Genomic DNA, 11,349 nt, shown 5'->3' with positions numbered 1-11,349 from the left:
GTCAATCTTGGTTGGTCTGAGTTACTATTTTGCTGCTTAGCAGCTGGCCTTGTCTTAGTCTTCTTTTTAGATTTCTCTGAGAATTTCAGAATCGGAATCATCCTTATTGGGCAAGTATGTAAAAAAAAAATCATTCCATTTCTGGTTAAAAGTTTGAGCCATTATGAGAACAACAAACAGCTAAACTAATATTTAAGCCTCGATTCCATTGAGGGATGAATGTTGACATGTTTTAGCGAAGGTAGCGGCTCTTTTGATCTCATCAGGGTTTGTTCAGGTCCACCAGTGCTCACCGAACAGTCACTGGACTGTTGCTGGACGTTCATCGGACGCCGCCAAATGGTCGCCTGTAGTGTTCTTCCTTACAATAAGAGCACTACAAGCAAATGTCTAGCAACTTCATCCAACTGTCCAGTGCTGGTAGCTAGTGACACCAGCAGCACTCCAGTTGGTCAACAGCTATCACAAGCTCCAAGCTGGGTCTCAGCTGATCATAGAGCAATTTGCCCAGTGAGCCAAGGTTTGGTTGGCTTGGCAGTTTTGTTTTAATGTTATTGCTACTACTGCTTTCTTGTTGCTGGAGATCAACATGAAAACACAACAAAAAAAGATTGGTCCATTTTTTTTTTTATGGCAGAGCAGAGCCGTCTTACGTTCTGCTTATTTATGGTAAAGGAGATGGAGGGATGGAAGGATGGAAAAGCTCAACATACTTTAACAGTACCTTCACTGTTGACGGCATGGTCTCTTGTTTTCAGTAATTTATTATAGTGGTGAAGCACTGAAGCAGAATTGTAAGCAGAAACTTTTTTTTTTTGTCATATCGACACTTATTTGTCATCTGGTTTCCGGCCACTTTGTTTATGCCCATTTCAACAGGCATCCTCCTAAATAATGTTCAAAGTTAACCAAATCATGTTGTTGTTGAATGCACAGACATTTTTGCCTTCACATCAATTGACAGAGCATATCACAATGTCTGGATATTAATCAATCTCAAATTTCAGACAGTCTACTCTGTGCGGTCCAATATTGCTGCAGTGTCAGGTTAGCTTCATTGACCCATTTCAGTGTTTTCACTGTAACCTTCTAACATTCAAGTTTATATGTTGGATTTGAGTAGATTCAAAAGTAATCTGAGAGTATGATTCTTTCAACGTGATGTCACAGTCACCCATGTTCATTGGTTTACCTTGTATGGCAATCAGTACTGCTTATATCGGAAGTTTAGAATTAAGTTAGGTTTTGTTAAAAGAATGGAGGGTTCATCTGGGCGATTTAGCATAGTCAGCCAACACATAAAAAACACATTAACAATGAAGTGGAATGCTGTCCTCTTGTGTGTTCACTTGTGCCAAAGTTAAAAAAAAAAAAAAAGCATCCAAACCAAATGACCATGAATCAAGCACTAAATACCATGGCCTTTGAGCCTTAATGATGAGTGTGTCCTGAACAGCTTTTCCAGCTCAAGGCCCAGCTGTTGTGTGTGTGTGAAATCATCGGAATTCCTAAGATGCTTCAGTGGCCCTTTGGGTGCTATTGCTTTTACTTGTGCTTATTGTATTTTGACAAGCCTAGGTCAATCATTTCCTGACTCAGTAGGCTTTATTAGTTCTTGCCTAAACTTGTCCAACTTCATGTATACTGTTTTTTTACACATGTAAATGCAGAATATGTTGTGATTCTTGGCTGTGCCGGTGATGAAAGAGCTATTAGCTTGGTGAAGTTGGGATTGAATTGTCAGTTCATTTTTTTTCATACTGTCTTCAGTAGCATTTCATGATATTTCATGATATACACATAGTAATTTGTATATATACTGTGCATTTTTAACAACTGCGATCAACTCCAGACATGATACCAATACTGTAATCCACTCTATATTCAAATAAGCTTTACAATATTTTGAAGCAATTGCCACCATCAAACAAACCTCTGTCAATGAGACTTAAGCACCTTTCTGCAGGTATTCTGGTCCGCTGCTAAAGTGAGACCTGACCTAAATCCTATTGAACATCAATGGAAGGAGCTGACACATGCCATCTGGAAAAGGCACCCTTCGAATCTGAGGCAACTGGAGCCGTTTTGCTGATGGGGTGGAGTGGGGGTGGGGGAAACTGTGTGGTGTCAAAAAAAACGGCAGAAAGGTGTCGAAAACACCAAGGTGAATTTTCTTTCATTCAATAAAGGGTATCAACACGTTTGTCCACGTGTGTATCTGCTTAGGGACTTAAGAATCAGCAGTGCTGCTGGCCAATGCACCTAAAACTATTATCGATAAAGCTGTTTCTTTAGTCAATCAGATTTCCTTTTTGTTTTAGGGCGTGACCCATCAACAAGTTTCCATACTGATTACAAGCCAAAATTGACTAGTAACAAAACAAACCTGTCCTGTATTGATATACAGCTTTAATACGTTTAATAATCACCATCTCTACTGACTAATATGCATTCTGTTTAGATGTTGTAAATTGGGTATAGGCCTAAATTATTTATGAACTGCTTCAGATGCATATTATGGTTTCACGTAGCTACATTCGCATTTTCGTATACTGTTGGGGTTTTATATAAATGTAATGTGATGGTATTGCATTCAAGAAGTGGATTAGGTCTCAACTAAAAAGTAATGTCTCACGATTTAGTTGATATAGAAGAAAAAAAAAAAGCATTGTGACTTGCAACGTCAATATGCTCCAGCCTAACAAAATCTTCAATAAATAATTATTCTATTGCATTAAAAGACGTATCAAGAGGGTTGACTTTCAAAAGCGTTGGTTTTGTGTTACCATGGAAACGGAGGCGCGCTCTCTGCTGCTGATGAGATTGCAGGCTGCGCGCGCACTCACATCCCTCACGCGAGCCCAAAGTACACACACAGAGAGACTCACTGAAGGAAAACAGCTGATGACACGGATACGATGTGTCGCGGTCGATGAGGGGAAAAACCCGCTGCCGTAAGTCATTTAGTGTGTGTGCAAGTATGACACGGAATCGGTATTTTAACGTTCACCTGGTATTGTAGTTGTGCGTATTAAGAGCGCAAGAAATTCCCACCTGCTAGCTTGCTGTGCACCGGAAGTCCTCCCTAGTAGGCCTTGACTTATTTATTTCGCGTGTATTTGCTAAAATACAAATTGTCATTATGGCCAGACGTTATCAAAGATTCTTTAGTTGTACTCATTGATACAACCGATTGATATTAGTGTTGTCGTCGGCTTGTTTTAGAGGAAATATAGCGTTTTCGTGCTAACGCGTTTCCATAGTAACCTTGACTGTCTTTTCATTCATCTCCTGATTGCAGATGAGATAGTGAGATGGTGTGCAGCTTTTCGTCAGTGACACACGGGACAGCTTTGTGATTATTGTGAGACTGCACCCATACTGTCTGTCTAACACGTATTCATTTGTGTTTAGTAGTTATGGGGGTATGGTGGCTCCGTGGCCCAGTGGCCCAGTGGTTAGGACATCCGCCTCACAGTTCTCTTACCCGATTTCAAATGCAACTCCCTCCGGCCTTCCTGTGTGGAGTTTGCATGTTCTCCACGAGTCCACGTGGGCTCTCTCCAGGCACTCCGGCTTACCCCCACATCCCACAAACGTGCATGGCAGGTGTATTGGACAAACTAAATTGTCCATAAGTGTGATTGAGTGCATGAATGGTTATTTATCTCTGCGTGCCCTGAAATTAGTTGGCAACCCTGCCTACTGCCCAAACTCAGCTGAATAGGGGTCCGGCTTATAGGCGTCTTTACATTTTATTTCTTTTGAGTGTGCTTGTGCGTGTTTACTCTCTTGTGTTTAAGTGGTGGGTATTGGACTTGGTTTAATTCATGGCAAGCAATTTGAATTACAATCTTGTGCTGACAAATCTCTGTATACTAAAGTTTGATTGATTGACTGAATATATTTCAGTGATATGATTAAATGATAAAGACTAGTCATTTATTTGAGAACACTGCACATGATTGTGCTTCCTCATGCATATCTTGCATATCAACACTGATATGGTATGACAAGCTTTCCTTTCCTTGGTTTTGAACCACTTTTTCTTCCTTTTTTTTTCTCATGTTTTCCTAAGGTATCAGATCGGATATCGGTAATATTGGTATCAGCAGGTACTTTAAATCGAGGAACTAATCAAAACTTATTCCAATGTCCTATAAAGATAACACAACTAAATATAAAATGCAGTTTTTAAGGGGTGATTGCCTCCTGAAAGTACAAACTGATCCCGTTGGCATATTAAAAAAATAACATATATGGTTTATCAAGAAAAACTGCATGTAAACATGTTTTTGTTTCACTTGTTGTCAGCGTCAATACTGATGCATTCAAGGACCCTTTGTCATTTATTGGAATGAGGTGGGACTGACTCAGTCAGACTTAGCAGATTATGGCCAAATGTGGCATGTTGAATAGAAGACAATGGAATTAAAGGCCGCCTGTCTATGATGCCATATATTGTCTCTCCCCTGCTAGCAGTTAACCCCTGCTAGCATGTACTGTAAAATTTTGCACATGTTGTCGTAAATAATTTCTTCTTACTATTATATGCTTGTTATAATACAACCATCCATCCATTGTTAGTGAAACAAAAACACGATTAAATCGATTTTTTTCTTGATAAAACTATTTGTTTCCGTTCTGAAAGTCACAGATGCACTTCAAATAAAATAATTGTTTTATCCATATGACACTGAACAGGCAAAGTGTACCATTTCATTTTATGCTACCTTCTTGCTGGTAATGAGAGGAGCTGTTCCCCAAATTTTTGTAAGCTACACATTGACTCAAAGTTTTTTTCTTCGTCAGCTTTATTGGACTGTTCCAGATTAGTGTACTTGTACTCCTGAGTCCTGAAAAATGCTGTTGATGTTTCTTGTTAAGTTTGTTTTAAAAGTTGAGAAATGAATCCTTCACACACATCCAGACTTACAATTAATGTGATTGCATCCTGCCCAAGAGGCACACGTCGTGTCTCCTCCAAATGGAAAGTTAATTGCTGTTCTCACCACTGGTCCTCCCACATAATAGCAGGCAGGCCCTGTGATTTTCTTGTCACTCTTTCTCACATCTCTATATGTTAAGTGCAAAAATCACATGCTTTAATTGTTTCTAAATGTGAGTGCAGTTGAAATGGGAAGACAAACAAGGCTCTGCTTGAACTTTCCTGTCATCGTGCTAGATTTGTTTTTGCCTTTTTTGTGACACTCAGTTGCTATAGTTGATAAATTGTTGGTGCACTGAGCAGCCAAAACAGAGACATCACATTTCTTATTCTATAGTAAATGTTTTTTTTTTTTTGTCTTTGCATTTCCTGTCCACCTTCTATAGTTGAATCACAAAACATGTCAACAATTTTCAGAAAATTAAAATATAAATTCAATTAAGATTGATTAAAATTGATTGGACTTTCCATTATTCATATTTAGAGACTGAAAGCCAACCCTAGCTATGAATAGCTATTTTTTGTCCTAGCCAAGAATGGCAAGTTTACGTTGAAATGGATTTAATATCATTTTCCATTATTGTCGTCTGAACATTTTGCACAGTTTATTTGAATTATTTAAACTTTTGAATAAATGCTTGTTGTGTTTATTTCTTCGATTAACATCCGGAATGACTAAAAAAAGAAATAATACAGATTTTAAGTTTTTATCCAAACATTTCTTAACACGTTTCATTGTGTTTCCACTACTCGAAGCATAGTATTCTGATTAATAATGTTCTTGCGGAATATAAATTAGGCAGCTGAATCCACTCCTTTTTATCCATTTCAGGCAAAATCACACAACTGCTCAAGGGCTCAGGAAAAAAAAAAAAAAAATCAATAACGGCTCACCTGTTTTTTGAGTTTGGTTCTGTGATGTTAGCAAGTGAAGCCGTGATCATTACCCGAGCCCTGAGCAATAGTTTCAGTCGACAGCAAGTGGTAAAATGGCCACTCCTTGTTATGGATAAAAATGGGGGGATTTTGCTGCTCAATTCATATTCCTCGAACACATTATCAATCAAAACACCACGTTAAAACCAGCGGGTAATTTAATTGCATTGTGTGTTTAATCTCAATGGATCAAACTGTTTTATATACTGTACTCCCACTCCTTTTTTCTACCATTGTGTCCACCACTTGCTGCTGCTACAGCACATCCAGGCCTTGAGGACACTTGTTTTTTTGCATCTCTGCTCTCTCTGGTTGGTCCCTCCACCTCTCTGTGCCCTGGGGATGAACGCACCAATGAGGAGCCTCACAGTGAGTCCCCCCCCCCTCAAATTGCCTTTTCTTCCGCCCCGTCTTCCTCCTCCACACTCGGTCACTCATTCACAGAGTGTGTCACATATATGCCTTGATGTCAGATGTGGTGGGCATTCCTGTCTCTCTGAGCGTAATGTAGCTGTGGGTATAGTGTAAATGTACGCCATACAAGCCATGATGTTGACTAACTGTTGTTAACTGTGTTATTTGCAGGGTATGCCTGATCGCATGTTATGTGCAGTGCTGGAGCAATTTCAGCTTTACTTTTCCCTTTGGTATGTGCGCTTTGTCTCCATTCAGAGTGTCATTTCTTCTTCTGTTTATATGCAACCTGTATACAACCTTTTCCCTTTGCGCAGCGGATTTAAAAAGTATACAACTTTTTATATCCTCTGTACACATGCACACACACACACACAAACACACACATGCTGAAATAAGAAGAGTCACACTTGCTTATGCAGCTAAATGATGATCATGTGTGATCTCGTCACATGGTAAGTTTCTGGACATGTTCCAGTGTGAATACACTTGTCCTGTGTTCCATGTGTGCTTTGTTGTGTAACATGATAGGATCATGCATCATGTGTTGAACATATTTAGAAATACAACTCTGTTCTTGCAGTTCAAGTCTGGGCATTTGTTCTTTACATTAAGCCACTGCTGAGTCCTAAATGTGTGATACCTCTACAGTACTTAGCTGGATCATCCTAAATAAATACAAAACATAGTTGACACATTCTATACACTTTGTATTATACATTTCACATTACCAATTCTAGAAAACAGGTCAGTGGAGTTATTATGTGCCAGAGATGGGCAATTAGGCATGCTTTAAGCTGTTTGAAAATACCCAAGTAGGAATTTACTGTAAAACTGAATACACGACAAAACACGAAAAAAAAAATACTCGTCAAACCTCAAGCTAATAAAGATGATACATCTTTTGCATTGGAGCTCACTAGATGGTTTAGGCGAGCATTTGAGTCAATGTTGGTTACATAAAGGCTTAAACAAAGACAATGAGTGCAATAATGCATGTCTAGTCAAACTCCTATATAAACTAAATTATTTAACAAAAACAAAATGAAGGTAAACCTAAATTTCACATCATACTTTCCGGACTTGAATGCAGATACAGAATGTTGTGGTCTCCCTAATGTAGCTTGGGTCACTATGTGGTCTACCTACTCTCTTTGTCAGATCCACTCTCTGTATAGCACGGCAAGCCCCAGCATGCTTAAGAGGAAACAAAGCTCCAGGGTCGAGACCCAGCCCATGACCGACTTTGGGCCTGATGAGACGCTAGCAGACAGCGCTGACATCTTCTGGATTAACAAACCAGTGAGTGCACTTTTGTCTGTCTGTCTGTCTGTCTGTCTGTCTGTCTGTCTGTCTGTCTAGCTGTCAAGCTTGGATTTGGGATTTTTTTTCCTATTAACCCCACCTTTATTTTAAGGAAAAAGAATGATACAAAAAAATGATACAGGAAAGTCAAAACAAGTGTTGCTCTTATTTTAGTTTCTGCAGGTCTTTGCATAAAATACTTCTGTTAACAGAACAAGCAGTAAAAATTACCACACTTCATGGGACTGATAAAGATCACTTAAAATCTTTCACAACTTTGTTAAAGCTAAACATTACAACATGTATCACTTGAGAAACCAACAAAAATATCTGGATAAGATGCTGCCAATTTTGTTGTGTACCAATTCTGCCCCAGTCTTTTGCACCGTTTATATGGGTGCTTCAATGATCACTCTCCATTATGTCAATTTCTTATCATAAATGCTTATTTGTGTAAATGACTCGTCCATTGTAAGATTGACATCTTACATACTTGGGTGACTGACTCTGTTTTAGGTCCTGAAAAAAGTTGGTTATGCTGCTGTCCTTATGTTGCAACGGGTTTTAAACAAACGTTGCATGATGTTGCTTCTTCCATGTCTGTTGCTGCAAACCCAATTCACTGACAAGTCAGCTCTTACGGTTGGAGTACTTTAGGTGTAGCTGTGTTCTGCTAGCCTACTATTTGGTGTTAGACTTGAGGAAATGAGTGGAAGATGGAAGCTGTGGAAGCTCTGGAAGCCCAGGGTAGCAAAATAGCAATTACATTTTCTTTTTAAATTGTTCGCTATAAAAATTCAAAGGAATCTAAAATCTATGTTGCCCGTGTGCATATACTGTACATATCTGTATATATGTATACAATTTTGGTTACTTTGCTGTCTCAATGTCTCTTTTGAATACACAATCATCCATCTCTTTTGAATACACAATCATCCAAACTGCACATTGTCTCTCAATTTTCTGTAGTGGGTGCACACCCTCCTGAGAGCCTGTGCCATCATCAGCGTTATCTCAGTGTGCATGAACACCCCCAAGACATTTGAACACTACCCGCCCCTGCAATATGTGACATTCACGCTGGACACACTGCTCATGTTCCTCTACACAGCTGAGATGATCGCCAAGATGCACATCAGGGGAATTATCAAGGTAGCGACTTGCTCTGCAACATTTACATAACGGTGACAAACATACATTTTTTTTTTTTCAAATTTAACCTTAGTAGTCTTCATCAAATGTACAGTTATGGAATGATGGAATGGAAAATTCCCTGACACATCCATCTATGAAATTTTGTAATGTTTGCTGCGATTCAAATTTGGAATTGTTGCAAAATCAGTGGCTGAGTCTCAGCCACGTGAAAACTTCAGACAGAAATTCACCTACACATTGCACAAGTGGATTTTATCGCTTTTTGTGCATGCTGCAGCCCAGCTAGTGAAGACTAAGGGAAAATGGAAGAATAAATGGAACTAATCAGTAAAATGCAGTAAATTTTGCTGTTCTCTGGAGCCAGGAAAGGTTCAACTGAAGCGTCCAGAAAGGGAAAGCTGGCTACCATGCAACATGTGGTCAGCTAACGTGGCATGTAAGGCATAACAAACAAGGAGGCAAATGAGGACACGGTTTGATCTACCATTGGTTGAAAACAGCAGTGGAACATTATAATTTATACTTGTAAAAAATCCTAATTTTCTTTAAAACAATTTAATGTGACCTCAATGATTAAAAGATATAATCTACACTAGAATACATGTGACTACTTGAACAATTTCATGTTTTTATTTCTAATGTTTTTTAAACGACACCCTGCTATTTTGCAGTCTTTCTTCCTCATACTCTTCTGCATCCAATGTCCCCTTGACATTTCACTGTTTATACCTCGGGGCTTTTGTCATTTTCTTCGGCTTATCGTGTCGAAAACAGGTTGCTTCTCCGCATGAGCGGAATGCTGAAAGATTTACACACAGTACCATATATACCTGTTGACACATCCGTATTTTTTTATTCCTGTGTGGGTGAGTTAAAAAAATATTAGGATTAGGATTTATGAAAGACAAATCTATTACTAATTTAAGGCTGTTTATTTTTATTCATTTTTTTGAAGATTCATGTTTTTCTTAGCTGCAACACCTGGCTAAAATACTGGAATCACCAGTCTTGGAGGATGGTTTTTCAGAAATAAAAGCAGCTCACAGACGTGACACCAAACTAAAATGGTGACTTTCTGTCCTTTAAAAACGCAAAATAAATCAAGAAAAAGCAAGTGGTAGCCAATATAGAATGATTTTCTGATATGTTACGGACCAAACTGTTAAGTGAATCATAACAAATACATCTTCCGCACTGTCAATTTGATATATTTGCGTTTTTTTTAATAAAGGGAAGTGATCTAAAAATGTTTTTTCAAAGATTCGATAAGTCTTAAAAATGAACAGAATAATTCAAATAATTGTTAGTTATAGCACTAATTTTCTTTATTTAAATGCCCACTTAATCCCTGATAAAATTAATGTTTGATGTACGATCCCCCTCGTGCTGTACGAATGGTATGTATTTTCCAATGAGTCTCAATGGTCTGCGGAGTTCCTTGAGTTCAACATCCCATGGCTGACATTGCATAATTATTCTTTAAACCACCAATTTATTATGTGTAAGGCAAAACAAAGAATTTCAAGTGGAATGGGCAAAGGACATAACAGTTTCGTCTCTCACTATGCCACAAGCTAGCTTCCATCTGATTAAAAAATCACCTATGTGGTTAGATATGTGATGACCTCAGATTGCGTGATGGGCACAGTATAATTAATAGTTCTGTTCTATTACTTTTTGTAAATTCTGTGTCCAAATATATGGAAATAATATGAAATGAAATGAATATGAAAAAAAATGGATGGAATCATGACTAGAATTTTTTTAAAATTTATTTTCTCCATTCATGAATGTAGTCAACCTTTTGGCTAAAGTTAACAAATGTAATTCTCAGCCCCGCATTGACAGTACTGTTTTACTTTATTTCTGTCACTATTACGTTCCAGTTTGTTCGTTGATGATTTTGTGTTGATGCTTTATGGGCTGGGTGTCAATTCCTGACAAGCTACTGGCTCTATAGAGGTTGAACCTCGTGTCTGTATATGTGTGTTCAAAGACATCAGGGAAGAAATAGTGTGTGTGTGTTTGTGCGTGTGTTTGTGTGTGTGCGCGTGCGTATGTGTGAGATACAAAGGAAAGCCGTGGGCTGCTTCTCATCATTAAAAGTGTTACATTCTTGTTTTTGGATTGTTAACTGTTGATTTGTTCCATTGCCATTTCCTCCTCCAATCTGCACAGGGGGATAACTCCTATGTGAAAGATCGCTGGTGCATGTTTGATGGATTCATGGTGTTTTTCATCTGGGTGTCCCTTGTGTTGCAGGTATATTGCGACATTGACTATTTTTACTGCACTTTCATTTTTTACCAACTTAAATTTGCTTAGACAGCTTTACTTAAGGCATGTTACTGTTTTAACCATCCGCCTCTCTTTGTTTTGAGGTGTTTGAGATAGCTGAGCTCGTGGATCAGATGTCTCCATGGGGGATGCTGAGAATCCCCAGAGCGCTCATTATGATTCGGGCCTTCAGGATCTACTTCCGCTTTGAGCTCCCTCGCTCCCGCATCACTAACATTCTTAAGTACGACTGAGCATTTTATTCTTACCAAAACTGATTGTGTATAAGGAACTAGGCCACTAAAATGTGTTTG

General features: G+C 38.6%; 1 protein-coding gene across 3 annotated transcripts in view; it reads left to right on the top strand.

Moving 5' to 3' along the window:
* The first annotated feature begins 2,854 nt into the window (after positions 1-2,854).
* LOC148424030 (sodium leak channel NALCN) overlaps positions 2,855-11,349 on the top strand; it is a 78,937-nt gene continuing 70,442 nt past the window's right edge. For 2 of the 3 annotated variants that reach the window (XR_015865674.1, XM_088415488.1), the window contains exons 1-7: positions 2,855-2,954; positions 6,146-6,253; positions 6,470-6,531; positions 7,460-7,600; positions 8,573-8,755; positions 10,937-11,020; positions 11,140-11,279. Coding sequence is in view for 2 of the 3 variants with exons in the window: in XM_088415488.1 (XP_088271614.1) it covers positions 6,490-6,531; positions 7,460-7,600; positions 8,573-8,755; positions 10,937-11,020; positions 11,140-11,279 (590 nt within the window). In the remaining variant the exon portion in view is untranslated. The remainder of the gene's footprint in view (positions 2,955-6,145; positions 6,254-6,469; positions 6,532-7,459; positions 7,601-8,572; positions 8,756-10,936; positions 11,021-11,139; positions 11,280-11,349) is intronic. The other variant, XM_088415489.1, reaches the window with a different exon arrangement.

The sequence above is a fragment of the Hippichthys cyanospilos genome, chromosome 5 (assembly GCF_059441005.1).
Source record: "Hippichthys cyanospilos isolate Australia breed blue-spotted pipefish chromosome 5, RoL_Hcya_1.0, whole genome shotgun sequence".
Taxonomy (NCBI): Eukaryota; Metazoa; Chordata; class Actinopteri; order Syngnathiformes; family Syngnathidae; genus Hippichthys; species Hippichthys cyanospilos.
The sequence above is the reverse complement of the archived record's forward strand: the minus strand, read 5'-3'. Positions and strand labels throughout refer to the sequence as shown.